Below are 17849 nucleotides of genomic sequence, written 5' to 3'. Positions count from 1 at the left end.
CGGCGCAGAGAACAATACAGTCAGCGATGCTGTATCGTATAGCAGATTTATTTAACGTGTCCGGTCTTTGTGATCACAGTAGTCGTTCTCCTATTACGTTGAAGCATGATGATGTTAACTCCTAAGCAGAACAAGCCTCGTCGGCTTTACAAGATTGACGAGGTCACCATCTTCCATATTCCGCCGCCCTCCATTTTAAAACAGGTACTAAGTAGTCCCAGAATATTCAGCCTGATTTAATACCTGTGCGGCATCAGTCCCAGATCGGTCTTAACTTATCTGAATGTTCTGTTTATCTGTTTTAATACTAAATGCTTGCAAGCTAGACTGTATGCTTCCATGGCACTTTAAATATACCTACTTAAAGGCTCAAATACTCAAAGGCTCAAAGGCTAGGTATAGGTATACAGATGAAGAGGCACAAAGGCATAAGCTCAAGCCAGTATTTGTGTCTGCACAGCGCGGTAAAGAGTACTATTGTTCTATACTGCCCTGACAGTGTATTGTTGTCAAACAGAGCCCCCCCCCCCATTCATCATCGTGATTGGTAGCTTCAATACCTGCCAATTCATCTGTCACCATAACGGAAGCACTGCTGGGCAGTGCCACAAAAATTGAATGATGGGCAAGCAGGCAGGTAGGTTTTCTCTGCACCTGCCTCTGCATAAAGAAATCTCTCCTCCACCCACACTCACAACTTTCCTTCCTTCCCTCCTTCCTTCCATCCATCAACAACAAATCCTCGTCACATTTTCATCGCAGTATCCTGCCTAGCCTCTCCTCCTCCCCAGACGCATTTGCTACAGCCCGGGGGCTCAGACTTTCACATCTTCATACAACACTTCTCTCAGGCGCATCCTCTCGTCTGCACCTACCCGTCAGAGTTCCAGCAAAGAAAGGTTAGCCTCAGAACGAGGACAGTTTCGCTGGTACCGCGTACCTCCCTCAGCATGACCATGGATAAAATCCCACAGGAGTGCCGAGATATTATCGGCTCATTCCTCAGAAACTCGGATCGGTTAAACCTTGCCTTGGTATCGAAAAGTTTCTACTACTATTTCAGTTCGGCTAATTGGAAATCTATCTGGCTCCGAGGCAAGCCGGAGGAGTTATATCAAACATTGGGGTTCTTTCTTGACGAGAAATATACCCAGAAGCACCCTCTTATCAAGTAGGCTCTTCCCCCTTTCACTAACCCCCCCTCAAGGTATCAGAAGAAAAGAGCATAAGAGACGAAATAATTTATTCATTTTATGCTACTTTAGACCTGCTCTTAGGTTGCTTTATTTTAGCAACCTAAGCCTTAGAGGACAGCTCTTCTGTTACCTACCTGCCCCCCTTTTTCCCTTCTTCTCTTACTTCCATATCGTTAATGGCTATTAACTCCTTGATGTAGGGATTTCAAGATCTCCATATTTCCCGCACCTTCGAGATCTGAGACACCTGCTGGCCTCACTAAGCGCATCGTGGACAGCCTTTCGCAAGTGACCTGTGTCGACTCTGTTGAGCTACAAACGATTTATGAAGAAGACTATCTTGATCTTGCAGAATTCGCCTGCGGGATGGCTGAAGCCCCTCGATGGGATAAAGTCACATGTCTCTTTCTGGACTGTAATGAATGCATCGCAGCTGCTGCCCTCGACAGCTGCGAACTTGGTGTCCTGGAACATGTGACACTTACAAGTTGGTGCTTGCCCGACGACGAAGACGACAACCAAATGTACCGGGCTCTCAAGTGTAAATACTCAGCCCAGCCGCACTTGCTCAAATCGCTCCAGATACAATTCCCTCTCCAGGAGCTTGACAATGGAACATGGGACTTAATTCATGAGCAAGTAAAAGGGGTACATCAAGTCATTGAGGACTTTCCTGCGCTCGATTATCTGCGAATCGGTAATGAGGCATCCGAGCATAACAGTCCAGCTTCCGATAACTCAAGTTGGCAGGAATTCGTAAGTGACTACTGGGTCGGCAGACTCTGCTGCCATGAAAGACTAACCATTTGAACTAGAAAGACGAAATCGAGGAACTTTGCAAGGCTTTAAACAATTCCACCCTCAAAGAGTTCGATATCGAGATCAACGCAAGCCTTGTTGACCGTGGTTTTATAGCAAGAGGCTTGCAAGAAGACTTTCCCGACGGCTACCTGTATTTCTTTGATGATGGGAACTACTTGGATGGGCCCGATGAGGACTTCGAGGTTTCGATTGATGACTGGTTCCTTCAACTTGCCAGAAAGATTGGCGTCGCCTGCCCAAACCTTGGCTCAGTCACGGTATCCTACGGACCTACTGATACGGCATTTTTCGAACGCACTCACGGCATGACATTCGAGTTTATATAGCATGGAGGATTAGAGATATGGCCCGGTGACGAAGGTCTGTTTGAGTGAATGAGAGGTGAAGATGTGCTCCTATCTGCTGGGATGGCCGAGTTCTATAGAGAAGCCACATCGACAGAACGGTAACAGAAGAGATGTACTCTAAGGCTTAGGCTACCAAAATAAAGTAGTCTAGGATCTACCCTAATTTACCTTAAAGTGATCCACTTATTCCGTCTCTTATGATTTCAGCAGCCAGTTCTTCTGGCACCCTGACGACTGCCTAGGTCTTGTTTTGTATGTACGAGAGGGCGAAAAAAAAGAAAGATGTTCAGATAACGCACAATACACAAAAAGAAACGTTTGATGAGACTGGGACTCGAACCCAGGAGGATTGCTCCACCAGGAAATTGGTGTTAAGGTTAACCTTAACCTGGCGCCATAACCAACTCGGCCATCTCACCGAAGGTCGTAAGTGATCTGTAGACCCGCTTGATGGACTGCGAGACTTTTAGCCAGTACATAACCGCTGAGACTAAAATTGTGAGTGAGGACGTGAATCGTAGAAATGATTCCCTCTTGTTTGTGTTGCAGATGATGATATGTTAGGCTGTTCTTGATATATCACTTCAACACGGCATGCGCATGTCTCAGGCCCTGTAGTAGCGAGTTAGACTTTCTGAAAGTGACGGTAGTAAGACGTTGCAGAACCTTAAACGGAGCATTTAAGCAGGAGCTTATCAGGTAGGTAACAGAAGAGCTGTCCTCTAAGGCTTAGGTTGCTAAAATAAAGCAACCTAAGAGCGGGCCTAAACTGACATAAGATAACTAAATTATTTCGTCCCTTATGCTTTTAGCGGTTATTTCTTCTGACACCCTGAGGCTTATGTAGCTTGAGAATATCCTCGGTTCATTTGTGAGAGTAGAGAGTATAAAGCATTATAACCATGAGATACCGATGACTCTACATAACTCTGAAAGTATTGTATTCCTTTGATAATTGTTCCATGAGTCTCATTCGTCTTGGTGACTGTAGCCACGGTCAAATATGCCTGAGCCACCAGTATTAATTGTCCGGATTAATTATTCGAACCACTAGGTACTAGAGAGACACGTTATCAACTGCATCGCCTGTCGTACTCATCGATCATAACTAATGCTATTCTTTATGTAATTATCATCACCACTTATATATATTCTCATTGCTATCAAACCTTCAAACATCTCCTCGAATGACATCACGTCCAGCTATTCATCGACGCGATCCCTCATCCATCCACTTCTTGGCGATGGTGCCGACAGTAGTGTCCACTGCAAAATGCCCCGTAAAACCCCTGGCTATCGCCTGGGGAATGCGAGTCCAGACCCACTGTCGACCTGCGCGAAATATCCATCCAGCTTGTGGTTGGTTCCGTCTGGTCCGATCGGTCTTCTCCTAGACTGGGATGTCGGCTTCGCTCGCATTGGCATTCAAATCTCCCGTGTTTCCAGCTTTTCTTTTCCTTCTCTTTTTTCCTTCTTTCCTTCTTTTCTTTTAACATCTTCATCGTTATCGCCCTTGTTCTCCGTCGGCGGTTACTAGACAATAGCTTCATTGACGAGAGATCGTTCGTTGTGTTAAGGGACTGGCATCACCGAGGGAACAAAACAAAACAAAACAATGCACGCTTCAAAGATCTTGGCCTCTATGGGCCTTATGGCCCTCGCCAATGCGAATGTCATTCGTTACGAGCGCGATCTCCAGGACGATGCTCCGGCTCTCGAGAAGCGCGCCGACAAGACCGCCGCTTGGGTCACCGTCGATGACGATCAGCAGCCCGCTACGACCTACACTCCCTCGTACACAACCATCGACGGTACCACGTCCATCATCGATGCTGCTCCTCACGATCTGACTGCTAGTGTGTACACTTACACCAGCTGGGGCAAGATTCACACCAGCACTGGCGAGCCTCCTAATCCCCAGGCTACTGGCAAGCACGGCGAGGGTGTCTTTTCGCGATGCTACAACAAGGATGGCGACAATGCTCCCTTCTGCTCTCCCTATGCGAACAGCACTCTTGATGTTAGCAAGACATACTTTGGTAAGTTCCTGAAATCATTGGCGCATCAATTCGTATCTAATTGCTAACTATGCTTCCACAGTCACTTGGGACCCTGACTTCTTCAACAAGACCAAGTCCACTGGCAACTCCACCCTCATGATCACCCCCCGTCTCGACATCTTCAACTCCTCCAGCCAGGAGTGGGAGAAGTACAAGGAATTCACCGAATCCTCCGTCCCCGCCGCCTGGGGCTACTGGCCATTCGACGCCAAGTCGGATTACATCAAGAAGTCCCATAACATTTCCCTCACGCTCTACAGCAACAGCAACAACTCTCTCGAAAAGACCAAGTCCTCAACACTGTTCCTCTACCTGCAAGACGAGAACTTCCCCGAGAAGGCGCACGAGAAGCTCCCCGAGGGCCAAACTCTCATCATTGCTCTTCCTGTCGTCTTCGGTTCGCTTATCCTTCTCATCATCGGTGGTTTCCTGTGGAACCGCAAGACCCGCCACATTGGACTTGGTAACATCTCTGGTCGCGCCCGCCATGGCTACACCGGTCGTGCTAAGCGCCGCATCTTTGGCGCCAGGGACAACGGCATTCAACTCGATAACTCTGTCCCTCCACCTGGCGAGTACCGCGATGCTCCCCAGCGTGCTCGTGCCGACAGCGACGGTCTCGGCAGCTTGGCTGGCAGCCCTGTCGATGCCAACTTCTCTCAGCAGGGCACCGGTGGTGGCCGCAACGCTTTCCGTGATGAGATGCGAAGGCAGGAGGAGGAGCGACGCATGTAAAGACAAAAGTTATCTGATCTAATTGGATATGTAATCAGTGGCTATCATCTGCATTGTCAAACTCGTTTCAATGTATATATCTGGAAACTATAGCGATACGAGCATTACGGTGGAGGATGGAGCGTAACGATCTTCACACAACGCATAACGAGAGAATTAATATGAACGCTTAGTCTATCAAAATTAAATCAACGTGGCCTCTTGTCTTGACAAAAGGCAGAAGACACATCATACAAAAACGCCGTCCATAAACCCACCAACCCTTTCCCTGATACAAGCTGCCAAAATAGTTTCATACGCCGGGTGTCTGGGTATCCCGAAACCATCATTTGCAAAGTTCCCCGTTCATAGCAGTTGCAATAACACCGATGATTAACGCATCTTGAAAATCAGAACCAACTCCCCGTGAGTATGTGAGCAAAAAGCAAACCCTTACGCCATTCCACGCTTGATCCGTTTGTTTACACCTCTCTGTTCTCCGCTGCCAAGGCGTCGCTTTCCTTTCGCCTTTGGTGGCGTTGCCGGCGGTGTCGCTGGTGGTGTATCTTGTGTAGCGAGCTCGAAAGCCGAACAAAGGTCAAGCTGAGTCTCTCCATCTTTCAAAGGCCGCATGAGTTCAGCGGGAATTGCTGTGGCGAGCTTGCACTTAGCCTCGCATTCCTGATAGGTCTGGGTAGTCCAATCGTCATCCGCATAATTCTTGGCTTCAGCGATGCTGTACCCTGTGCTGAATCCTTCATGATATGCGTCGGGTAGGATTACTATGGTTTCACCAGGACGTTGGTCGACGATACGGAAAGGTATGCCTAGCTTCTCAAGCTTCTGTGGGAAGAAGAACTCAGCTCGATGTCGCATGAACTGAGAGCATTTGTCTTTTCGACCAAGAGCCTCTTCGGCAACGTCGACGGCATTGGAAGGTACCACGATCCAGATCTTTCGGCCCTTGTATAGGTGGTTGAGGGAAACAAGTCGGAAGTCCTCTGCGTGTATTTGGAAGCTTGCTCCAAAATGAGGACCTGATTCGTAGACATAAGGCGTGTGAATACCAGGGATGATAGCCTTAGTGTACTCCAACTTATCGCCCTTCAAAGGGTAGATCGGACTTCGCCCAGGGACACCGGCTTCGCGTCGTTGCTCTGGAGTCCATGCAGGGACATCTGCCCGATATCGCACATTGCGAATTTGCTTGCGGTCACTCTTGCGGTATAACTTCCTGAGCTGGTCGATAGCTTGAATTGCAGAAACGTTGCATTGTGGACCAGTGACTGATGAGTTGAAGTTGCCCACAGAAGGAACAGTTTCAACTCTCCAGAAACTGTTCTTCTTAATCTGATTGGGTCGATATGCGTGTGCAGGAACCTTTTGAGAGTCCTTTTCTGGCAGGTCCTCTAGGAGCTCATCTGGGAGGACGATCTTGAAGCAGCCATGGTTTTCAGCATGGAGGCTTCGAGCAAAAGCAAGATTGGCTGCAAAATCGTTCCACTGTTGGACTGTTGGCTTAAGACGTAGTACCTCATGGCCTTCGGGACCGTCCCAGTCATAGTTGATTGAGTCAACTTCGGTTGGTAGTTCGGCTGGGGTTTCGCCCAGTTCAGAAGGCAGGTCACTTAGTATTGAACTGGCGTCATCTTGATCCAGCTCGGGAGGAGGCGACGGTTCATTAACCGCAGCCAGAGATTGTTCGTTTTTGTTAGTTCCTGGCATTGAAGCTGGCTGTTCAGTGGCTGGTAGAGGCGGCTGAGGATATGACGCTGGTTCCATGACGTTTGATGAGCTGGCGGGGATTGGACCCTGTTCGTGAGCAATCTGGGGAGTGTTAAGAGGCCCAGGCGCAGGCGCAGGCTGTTGAACGTGTGGAGAAGAATGCTGAAATTGAAGGTGAGGGGTCGCAAGACCATGCGACAGATGCCGAATCTCCATTGAAACTGGGAAAGACCCGTCTCGCGATTGCGACGGATAAGCAAGTAGTTGATGTGGTTGAGGGCGGAGAGTGCCCAAGGTGAGGGTGAGGGTGAGAAACCAGGCGACTAGCGAGAGGTGAGCGGAATTGCCACCCTGGTTCAGTAGCTCAAGTCAATTCAGAGAAAGAGCCAAGTGTGTACAGTGAATGAATGCGCGTTGGACGTCAATATTCGCATAGTCTAAGAAAATAAAGCGACGGGTTCGACAGGGGGATTTATCTTTTATAAGCGCCGCGATGGCTGTCTTTATTGCGCGGGATCAAGTTTGACGTAGGAGAGAAAATAAAGACAACCTGGAAGAATTGGATTGTGCTGTACAAGAAAGAGGCACCGACCATGAGAAGCAAAGTTGAACCTAAAAAGTGCTAGACCAAACCTGGAGTGTCAGTGAAGGAGGGTACTTGGTAAAGTGACTGATGACCACCCAAAATGCATGTCGTCTTCTGCCCTGTTCAGTGTCTTTGTCCAAACTCGATAGAGCCTCGGCGAGGGAGCACCTGCCCGCGCAGGCACTTTAGGGTGCAGACAAGACAGAAATCGAAAAGTGGACCAAGCGGGGAGAACAGAGATTGGTCCAAAAAAGAAGCAAAGCTTGGATTCTAGCGGCAAACCACCTGCAAGGTCCCTGATTAGCGCGGGGCAAATCGATTTCAGGGGACAGGAGAGAAAGAAGGCCTTATCAGAGAACAATGAAAATGGTTACCCGTGCTACAGTGTTCAAGAACGAGAGACAAAGTATAAATAGAGATAAAGGGTGTCTATAGGTTGAGAGACAGGCGCAGTCATGAAATGTTGTCGTGCAAAGAACAAAGTTCTTTATTTGCAAATGCGATTGTCAGGTGAAAGGGGACAAAAGCATTGAAGCAGCCACTCGGCCCTACTGAGTATAAAGCCCGGGTGAAGGTGAAAGAGGGTATTTCTAAGTTAGGTACTTGGGAGCGCCTGTCTTATTGTTTATTTCCTGCATCAGTCAGTTTAAGCAGGAGCGAGGAAAGTGGAAATGGCCCGGCAGTAGAGCGAAGATTAATACCGTAAAAGGGCAAGTGCGTGATCGACACGCTAAGGCCCGTCCGTGTCTTCGTTGCTTCCATTGCGCTTGCCTACGCTTGCAACGTCAGGAACAAACCCGACAGGGGTCTTTATCAATCAGTTCCGAGGACCTGGTTATGATTGGATTTGCGGATATTTGCAGCAACCTACCTGCCTCTAGCATAAGAGTTTGTTACCTGTAGGTACCTCAGAGGGATTTGCTATTTGTCCGCAATATTGTGAATCAACACAACGGTTTGTAGTATGTAAACAAAGAGCGAATGCTTAGTCCCGTCTTATACACCACACTTTGTACCGGTATCGTTTCTGTTTAAAAGTCACTGGGTATAACCCAGGCCTTCATATTTTTACCCTAAGACTTAGGGCGCTAGAAATCATTATCCTAAGGACTGATCTAAACTCGCATAAAGTACTAAGCTAAATTATTTCATCCTTTGTACTCTTTACGGTCACCTTTCCTGATCTCTTAAGACCACGCAACGCCTGTGAATATGACACCTTCTTGTTGATGTATCCAATCGGTTAACTATGGGACGCGGGATGCTGCTGATATCATACAACTTGCTGTAGAGACCGAGGTATCAGCTGTCTCAACTATAACAAGCCTCTTCCGCAGGTACAATTCTCTTATAGGTTGAAGTCTGTAGCTAGGTATAGAACTGATAGGAATATGTCGTGCGCTACAACACAGAATCCACAGGCGATACGCGGTCTTAAGAGATACTCTGACAGGCGGTTTGGCTTGAAACCACTCAACCCGAGAGTCCAAGAGGGAATCCCGATGGTCGAGCCAATTGGGCCATCTCATCATGGTTCAAATGTCGAACCGATACTCCGGCATTGGCCCTTGTTGCATTGTAGAAAGGCTCCCGACCAGATCCAATGATGACCAGCCGCTGTAACCGGGGATTCGACTCTACAAGAAGACGAATCAGCCCTTGATACCAATTCTCGAACTCTTTGGGAGCTCGAGCTTTAGACACGGTAGGGTTCTTTCTCTGAAATGACTCGAAGGCGGTGGCATTGTCGATAGTGATGGCCAGATGCGTAAGCTTTGTTGAGCTTAGGATGTCGGCAAACTATGAGTAAGGGTCAGCTTATGATCACGGCACGTGGGTAACAGAAGAAATGTCTTCTGAAGCCCAGGCTACCATAATAGAGTAGCCTAAAGGCTAATCTAAGCTAGCATAAAGTGATCGAATTATTTCGTCTCTTATGCTTTTGGGGGCCAATTCTTCTGATACCCTAAGGCACTGCGGAAGTACTTACCCAGTTCAGGTTGCTTTCGAGCTCCATCAAATCAGGCCTATGTCCCGTCTCGTCTACTATGAGCCACTCGAGCTCGGGAAATTCTGTGGCAATGGCTTCAATCTCTCGAAAGGTTGCTTTGAGAGAGGTTCCTCTGTCTGTCTCCAGCGCAAGACGAAGGCGCTTCAGCTTGGGCACTTGATCTTGATACTGGCGTAGCAGCTGGTTGTATTCCATGGTATAGTCGCCATGTGCAAGGTTGATTTGGAAATATTCAGGGTTGCGTACTTTCCGATCAGCGTAGAGATACACCGACGTGAGCTTTGAGGGATCGCAGCAACCGAGGTAGGCGCTTGTGACCTGTGGCAGAGCAAGGATGTCGAGGGCACTGTGTTTCATCATGTTGCTGGGTTTCGATTCCAGTAAGGTAGTTAACAGTTCCACAACCTCGAGGTGCATGCAGTCGAGGATCAATGTTGCAGACTTGACTGTTAACATCTCACTCAAGAGCCTGACTAGAAGATCGGGCAGCTCGTATCCTGGGTCTCGCGGCAGACTGTAGTTTTCCCAGCCACCAAGGCAAACGCCAATCTCGACATCTCTGATGGAGGCAATTAGTATGTTTCGATTTCACTTGCTTGGGCCAGAGACTTACTTAATAGCTTTGAGCCGTGGAACGAGTCGGGGACTTCTCTCGTCCAGTAGGCCCCTTAGCCAGTACGTTACCAAATGCAGGTGGTCATGCATATAGAAATTCTTGAGCCGCGATCCGTTGAACCAGTTATAGAAATTTACACTAACGTACACGAGCTGCGTGAGTGTCTTGTTGTCGCAATAACCTGCGATCTCTTCATAAATGAAGAGGGGGAGACTTTCGATACCGATGCCGGGCATGGTGCTGACATCCAGCGCAGATCAGATGTCGCAGTGGTATGGTATCAGAAAGATTATCCTAAGACTTAGGGTATGAGGATAAAGCAGTCTAAATGCCCGTCTAAGTCAGTATAAAGTCCCTAAACTATTTCGTCTCTTAGATTCTTACCAGCCAATTTCTCTGATATCCCGAATCCGAGGAGGGAGACCAAGACAAGTCAAGAAGAAGAAGATTAGTTTAGGATGATCGTACTCCAGATGATCTGTTGAGTTGTGACTGGTTATAGGAGGAGAGCGAAGCTGGTACAAAGAGTGATGACAAGTGTGTCTTTGGGGTAACGAGATGATGCAAAAGAAATCTACTCTAGGCAGTATGCCCTGCCCGGGCAACTAGAGATTAGTCCAATTGCCAGTGTTTACAATCAAGCCAGGCAGAAGTTTGGTAGGTACCTATCTAGGTAGTATTGGCAGTGTCACTGCCAGGCACTGCCATAGCCAATCTCTCCACTCCTATTCCATACCAATACATCGCATAGGTCGAGTTCATACCCCATCTTCCTCATCTAAAACCAATTTGACCCATGCGAGATTGATCATGGAGTAAGTAGAATTGCTCCGAAGTCTAATCTTTATGTATGGGAAGAATGCGCAGAAGCCTATCGGTTCGTTGGCTGTTGTGACATGTCATGAGCAAGTTGTCGATAAGAAGAGACTGCTTCTGGAAAAGGTCGGAGCCAGGGGATGATTGCTGGACAACAGAATGACTATCCTCTAAGGCTTATGATACTAAAATAAAATAGTCTAAATGCTAGTCTAAACTGACATAAAATACCTAAATTGTTTTGTCTCCAAAGCTGGTGGCGACTAACTCTCGTGATGCCCTCATGGACGAGCAATGTACTCGTATCCAGTTCAAGACTATTGACAATACGCAAGGCGAGGAAGCCAAATTTGTAATGTAAGACATAGTCACCACTGAAGCTGCAGTATTTGCCACTTGACGTTTGAAATGAAGACCTCGTCGAGGAACCCTTCAGACGGTTCGAGTCGCTCATCGGCTGTCGTTTCTCAGGGCGATCAATCTGCTGGAGACAATCAAAGGGACAGGTGAGGAGATGGTCAGATATATCACGTAACTGAAAATGCTTTATATTGTTGTCCAACAGGAGCAACTCGTGGCTCACATCTCCGGCATGTCATCAGATTTATGTCCAGCACATGATCCAGTCACTTCTTTGTAGCCACATTTGAAAGTGATATCAACCTCTTCTCAGTCTAATGGAACCAAACGGAGGTAGTGGATCAATTTTGAAGGCTTTACAGTAGGTAGCTATGTGTTGCAGACAATAAATCAATAGTCTCCAACTGTAGTCCATAGTGCATCGTCACGCAAATCGCATCAATCATCTAGATAGTCTGCAGAGGATCTTTATTGCTTCAAGTGTCTAGTAGAACGTAATCTGATAGCAACACTCCATCCTCAGGATGAACATGTCCCAGCTGAACCGGAGAAGATATGTATCTACCTCAGGACTAAATACTTGCAAGGAACCCCTAGGTATACGAACACGATACCACTGGTCTGGGCTATCCATAAGGCCCCTTCCCTCAAGTATTCTGCGCTGTTCCTCCTAGATTGCCGCATGGCTGTTCCTCGGCCTAACCCTGAGTATGACCATTCGTCGCTTGGTACGGTGATTGTCGCCATCCATCAGATTGCATTCAGAGGTAGCATTGTCTGCGATATGATCAGTAGGTACTCCTGTATAATTCTCGCTGTTCGTACCATGAGCGGCAGGTGCTTCATTGCTCTGAAGTGCATCGTTCATACCATTGTCCGCAGTCATGCTTTGCGATGCCTCACTGTTGGTGTCATCACTGTCGGTTCCATCATTGGCAGAGCCTGCTTGGGTCTCGGTATCTGCCAATACACCCTTCAACTTGGCATGGAACCCGTCATCCCCAAAGGTTGTCTTGTTCAATGTCCTCATCACCGTGCAAATGCATTTGATATCACTGTCCATCAATGTTGTTCGGTTGGCATGACGGGCCAAGACATATGAGGCTATTGGAGTTAGCATTAAAAAGTACCATATCGTTACAACATATGAGAAGTTCAGGGGGGACAATGAAGAAAGAAAGGAAAAGGGGGGGTGAATAGGAGTAGACCCCCCAGGAAACTTACACGAGAGCACATCTGCCAGGAACCCCTCGGCCGCGGTATGAAGGGTCTCCACGGCGGCCAGAGACAATCTGTTGGGGTCATCTACAGTTGCTCCAGGGAGATGCGATATGATCTCCTTTGCGACTCGTGATATGGCCATTCGAGGTATGATACGCTTGGGAGCCATACCTTCTATCACTCTCATCTTGAGTTCTGCAGTTCTTGTTAGAACAGTCCGATAGAATAGTCGAGATCCAGACTTACTGTTAGAAAGCGATGGCTTGGTCATTCGATATGTTCCTCCTACCCAAACCCGCTTGTTAGGCTTGGTGGCACTCTTCTTGGTTGTACCCATCTTGGTTGTCTCCATCGTTGGGATGATTGGTATGAAGAGTGGATGGTAGAAGGAGAGATGAAATGCGTGGAAGGTGGATCTTATAGCTATCCCACTTGGAGTGACTGTGATTCACTGCCTGGACCCTCTAGTTCAATAGCAGCTCGATCTAGGGGGGTTCGACGCACACAACCCCCCCTCTGCAGGCTATCAGGACTGTCACCAAACGAGCAGATCCAGAAAGATGAATCTGGGGGGTACTGAGAGAGGAACCCCCTCACTCGAAGCCTCGTGCCCAAATACTAAGCATATGAGCCTGGGGTTACCGAGAGTAGGATATGGAGAGAATGGGTATAACCTTTAACCCTTATATTTACAGACAAGACACTTGACAGAAGGGACTCTCTCTATGGAATGACACAGTTAGTATTCAGATTGATTTGAAATATCCTTTGACAGGCACGAAGCCATCCTAACTCATATGTGAGCCCACCCGCATCTAATTTATTTCTTCAGCATTATTTTCTTATGAAGCCATCGCCGATAGACTATCAAAGTTCCAGCAACTTCGGGTTCAAGGTGTTCCAGTAACTTGGAGTTAACAATGTACATAACGAGTATCCAAAAACATGACCGTTCGGAGTATCAGATATGAAACAATATAGCTAATTCATGTAAGTTTATACCAGCTCTTAGGATAATTCTTTCTGGCGTCGTAAACCTTGGGGAGCAAATATGAAGGCCTGGGTCATGGTATAAGGGATTGTTGACCCAGGACGTAGTCTCAAGTGTAATGAATTGAATTTACCTCTTGTTGGCCCTTGTCTTTCTGGTTAAGTGATTTAAGTGCTGCGGATTACAAGATAGGCTGGTGGGATATGTTAAAGTATTGGTTGTGGTAATCGTTAACCACCTTACTAATAGGTCAGGGTGATCTCGATCGACAGTTGGATCTCGGATTAGCTATGCGGAGGTACCCAATCAGTTAGGCTATGCATGTATGTACTCTGATATAATCAGATCATACTGTCGTCTACTTTGTATCTATGACACTCAAGACACTGGCAGTAGCCAGAAGATAGAGAGTATCGGTGGAATCGAGAAGAGAGCAGCATGAACTTGAGAGTCTAGTTAAGACATGATGTATATAATTAGTCGTCAAAGCAACTAAATACCCATTCATGATAAGTTTGTATCCCCAAGCCACTTCTTAAAGTACCGGTTCGTCCGATCGCTTATCGACAAACCCGGCTTAAACCCATTGACCCGCCCTTGTCCAACCACTCATTCTCTTGACTACTGCCTGATTCTGTTAATGTTACTGTTACACCCACATTGAAATACTAACAACCCAGTCCTTCTCCTTCTTTATTTAGAGCCCAAGCAGTTTTCCTTTCTCTGCACAAGCTTTGCCAAGACTTCGCTTCCTCGCTGGTCTCTCCACAGCTTCAAGTCCACTCTTTGCTTTGGCTTTACAAATCAGCTGTGGCCATCAAACAATCAACTCATCTTCTCCATCAATATCGTTTTTTCTCTCTATCGCTGTCGTTTTCTTTACAAGTCTAGCTCCATGTCTTTAACCGCGCAATCGTCGCGTCGCTGGGACGAGCTCCCTCATGAGATCCTCCTTCAGATCTTGTGCTGTGAGTCGCAGCCCAGCCCAGCCCAGCTTATCCCTCATCAATACCTGTACCCCGCTATCGCGATACAGTATCTGTCTACAAATCCGATCACATACTAATACAGTGTAATTCAGACCTTGAGCCACATCAATTGCCTAGATTGCAACTTGTATCGCGAAAATTGAGAGACGTTTGCCTTGATGATGAGCTATGGAAACGTCACTGTTTTGAGCGTTCATCATGGTACCATTTTCTCCAGAATCGCAGAAAGGTCTTTGCTTCCCTGCCTGACTCGTCCCTGAGTAAGGCGAGTCAAGACGACGAGGAAGATGGCTCTTTACTAGAATTCGATGAATCGTCACGGAGAGACAAGGACCATTTTGAGTTTCTTCAGGACATGGCTAACTGGGATCCTGCATTCCCTGATGAGCATGTATCATGGTACGACGAGTATATCCAGCGTCAAGGACCAACAACAATCAATTGGCTCGAAACACCGCACGCAGGACAAGGCGGAATGGATCATTTCATCGAAGTTAGAGGCATGGCGCTTTACAGCCCCAACAACAGCAACGACGGGCTCGGCAGTTTATTAGCCGTTTCACCACTGGACGACGGGTCTGTTTGTCTTTGGGATGTCAATGGTGCCAGGGGTAGGAGGGGAGGTATCGTTGCCACGAGTCAACCGGATATTCTCTTCTTCGACGGCCGCGGAGATCAAAATACGAGGCGGTCCAAAAAGATCGACACGGGTGTCACCGAGTGTGTCAGTGTTGACAACACTAACAATAGGGCTGTCTTTGCAGTGCAGAGTCGTAAGTGACCAAAGCTTGGATAGTTTGTCTCGATCTAAACTAACTGACACGTGCTAGATCTCATAGAGGTTGATCTGAATCGTCTGCAGGTCGTCAACAGACATTCATTCGAGTGGTCCATCACAACTTTATCTCAGATCCAGGATGGTGTCCCTTTGACAGTCGGCACTTCACTCGGTATTCACCTTCAAGATTTCAGAGCGCCCCAGCAACACCACGGCAATGTTGTGGAGAGACTAGATGTGGACAGCCCTATGGCAGATGGCGATAACCCATTCAGAGCCATCTTTGACCCGAATCCATTACCGCCGTACGCCTCATTGTCTCAGCCTACACCGACGAGTATTCTTCACCTGCCTCGTCCGGCTGGCGACAATATGGTGTCGGACGACATTTACGTGGCGGGCAGATTTTCCAATATTCTTCACTATGACAGAAGGCAGTTCCCCAAGATTGTGGGCTCCATCTACTCAGGATCAAGGCTTTCTAGTCTGGCAGCGCTGCCGTATCCGTTTTCTACATTGGATCACGAAGTAAGACGTCGTGGAGAGCTTTCGGCCGATAGGGTCCACGAATGTAAAACATCGGGTAATGGACGAACACTAATAGCAGGCGGAGAGTACAAGACCAAGGGTTCTCTCGAGTTATACGGCCTCGACACAGTAGACCTATCAAGTGACGGAGCGATGCAGCAGAACTCAACCATGAAGAACCGCTACACGGCAGCTTCATCTATCATTTTGTCAGTCATCAACCACGGCACCAAAGTCGCATTTTCCGACGGTGCAGGGCAAATCAAATGGTTCGAAAGAGACGGATACACAGAATGTCGTCGAATTAAGATCGGCCACAGTGACGTCCCCACGCAAGCATCACTCTTCGCCTCGATGCCAGGGTCCGACGATCTCGCGCGCAAGATCTTATCCACCAAGACCGGGCAGGATCGTCCTAACGAGGATAACGTGCTGTTCTGGACGGGCGACAAACTGGGAATGCTTAGTTTCACGGGCGATACGCTGTTTACGCCTGAGCAACTGCAGGGTGAGCAGAAACACAGGGATGAACAGGCGGCCGAGGAGGAACGGCAGCGACAAGTTTACTCGCAGAGAATGCGGGAAGCGCTGGAGAAGCAGGCTGACGAAGTACGGTTTGTACAAGGACTTGGATTATAAGCAATAAAAGGGAGAGCGAGTGATTGGATATGAGAAAAGCATTGAAAGAAGGGCGTTCGGCAACATTGCAGAATCTGGAGAGGATCTGTTGGGTTAGACTACGGATTTACACGACTAGATGAAGTTAAAAGGGTTTCTGTAACATTAGTTAGAATAGGATAAGGACGAGAGTAACATGAAAATAGCTCGTTGCTGCATGTACATCACTGTATTACCGTCACGGGATGATGTGATCGTCGGTGGGGAAGGGGTCTTTGTCTTTGTCTGATGCTACTCCAGCTAGGCAGTGTAAAGATGAGGCGCGTGGCAAAAAATTGGTGGACAGATTACACGCATAACAAGCATCAAGCTTGTAATATAAGTGAAGGGATGATACTCCAACTGACAACTATACGGTACAGTAGACGGATAGGCTATGAGATAAAAGTCGGTCAATGCAAGACATATTTTGAGTCTACAATGACGATACTCCGTAAAGACAGATTCTTTGCTTTTTCTAGATCTTCATCTCGAGAATCCAACATGGTCTAAGCTGAAAGATCGAAGCCCGGTATTGCCGTGTCAAAGTGGAGAGGGAGAGTCCACGTGCTTTAATAAACAAAGCACGATCCAAGTTTTAGTTGAGATGAGGCTAAACAAAACAGACGAGACGAATTGTCCATGATATCTTCTGGTGGTTATCAATCTTGAATAAGCAAAAACATCAATTATGTCATATGACAGCGGTTTGATCCCTTCACGTCCGTGCTCTGTCTCAAACTGCAAATAATTAAATCAACCCGAATATCCGTAAGAATTCATTTTTCCAGAAGACCCAAGACCCAAGACCCTTGATGATGATGGTCAGAAACCTCAAAATTCCAGGGCGGCCAATAAGAGACAGGGATCTTGGACCCCTGACCAATGAAGATGGTAAGAGTCAAGATGGAATTTGGCTATTGGCAGGCCTCAAATGGAGTCTGCATTGATTAACCACGTATGAGATGAATTTGTGTAAAGATATTCTCAAGGCTTGCTACTACATTAAACTTCGGCTCTGAGAATGGCATTGTGATAGTGATGTGATGGATGTCGATGTCCATATCGCTAAAACGCATGATACTTTTAGAACCAAAGGATATCCCGGCTGCGGAGCGACTTTTCGTTAATACGCGGTACCACGATCCTTGTTCTGCTTAACGAGAAAGTGGATATCTCTTGTATCAGTGGAGATCAATTGTTGCGCTGTCAGAGAGTGTTTTACATTGGACTGGATTAGTCCGCCCTGTATCAGCCAGCGGGTCTTGAGTCTTCCGAGTTAAGGCAAGAGGCCTCATGTAAGTAATCAACAGCTGAAGATGATCGAAAAATTGAATTGAAGAGAGACTCTGATGACATAAGACCAGAAACAAAAGGGAGGCACAACCTTTTTGACAGGGCCTTGTTTAGACCTTGTCTGTTTTATGCTGTC

The 17849-nt window shown here is 47.3% G+C and overlaps 6 protein-coding genes and 1 non-coding gene across 7 annotated transcripts; 3 read left to right on the top strand and 4 right to left on the bottom strand.

Annotated features, from left to right (window-relative positions):
• The first annotated feature begins 840 nt into the window (after positions 1–840).
• B0J16DRAFT_16458 (uncharacterized protein) lies at positions 841–2545 on the top strand. The gene is made up of 3 exons (XM_046122286.1): positions 841–1171; positions 1397–1952; positions 2012–2545. The coding sequence occupies exons 1-3, from the start codon at positions 951–953 to the stop codon at positions 2342–2344; spliced, it is 1110 nt and encodes a 369-aa protein (XP_045988906.1). The 5' UTR covers positions 841–950; the 3' UTR covers positions 2345–2545.
• A 139-nt stretch (positions 2546–2684) lies between these two features.
• Positions 2685–2784, bottom strand: B0J16DRAFT_t8. Its single transcript has one exon. It is a non-coding gene; the product is annotated as a tRNA-Leu (tRNA).
• A 988-nt stretch (positions 2785–3772) lies between these two features.
• On the top strand, positions 3773–5382 carry B0J16DRAFT_327813 (uncharacterized protein). Its single transcript, XM_046126151.1, has 2 exons — positions 3773–4404; positions 4466–5382. Exons 1-2 carry the CDS (start codon positions 3981–3983, stop codon positions 5158–5160), a joined length of 1119 nt encoding a protein of 372 aa, XP_045988905.1. The 5' UTR covers positions 3773–3980; the 3' UTR covers positions 5161–5382.
• Positions 5383–7506, bottom strand: B0J16DRAFT_327812 (JmjC domain, hydroxylase-domain-containing protein). Its single transcript, XM_046126150.1, has one exon. It carries the CDS (start codon positions 7078–7080, stop codon positions 5593–5595), a length of 1488 nt encoding a protein of 495 aa, XP_045988904.1. The 5' UTR covers positions 7081–7506; the 3' UTR covers positions 5383–5592.
• A 1104-nt stretch (positions 7507–8610) lies between these two features.
• On the bottom strand, positions 8611–10313 carry B0J16DRAFT_391044 (uncharacterized protein; the record flags this gene model as incomplete). The annotated part of the gene is made up of 3 exons (XM_046131914.1): positions 8611–9250; positions 9441–10020; positions 10075–10313. 3 exons carry the CDS (start codon positions 10311–10313, stop codon positions 8924–8926), a joined length of 1146 nt encoding a protein of 381 aa, XP_045988903.1. The 3' UTR covers positions 8611–8923.
• Positions 10314–11614: 1301 nt separating this feature from the next.
• Positions 11615–12826, bottom strand: B0J16DRAFT_391042 (uncharacterized protein; the record flags this gene model as incomplete). Its single annotated transcript, XM_046131913.1, has 4 exons — positions 11615–12030; positions 12079–12357; positions 12478–12669; positions 12721–12826. 4 exons carry the CDS (start codon positions 12824–12826, stop codon positions 11924–11926), a joined length of 684 nt encoding a protein of 227 aa, XP_045988902.1. The 3' UTR covers positions 11615–11923.
• A 1285-nt stretch (positions 12827–14111) lies between these two features.
• On the top strand, positions 14112–16708 carry B0J16DRAFT_327811 (uncharacterized protein). The gene is made up of 3 exons (XM_046126149.1): positions 14112–14433; positions 14547–15227; positions 15285–16708. The coding sequence occupies exons 1-3, from the start codon at positions 14361–14363 to the stop codon at positions 16397–16399; spliced, it is 1869 nt and encodes a 622-aa protein (XP_045988901.1). The 5' UTR covers positions 14112–14360; the 3' UTR covers positions 16400–16708.
• Positions 16709–17849: the final 1141 nt, after the last annotated feature.

The sequence above is a fragment of the Fusarium flagelliforme genome (genome assembly GCF_020744385.1).
Source record: "Fusarium flagelliforme strain FIESC 12 MPI-CAGE-AA-0113 chromosome Unknown B0J16scaffold_1, whole genome shotgun sequence".
NCBI lineage: Eukaryota > Fungi > Ascomycota > Sordariomycetes > Hypocreales > Nectriaceae > Fusarium > Fusarium flagelliforme.
Note: the sequence above shows the minus strand (reverse complement) of the source record. Positions and strands in the feature narration are given on the sequence as shown.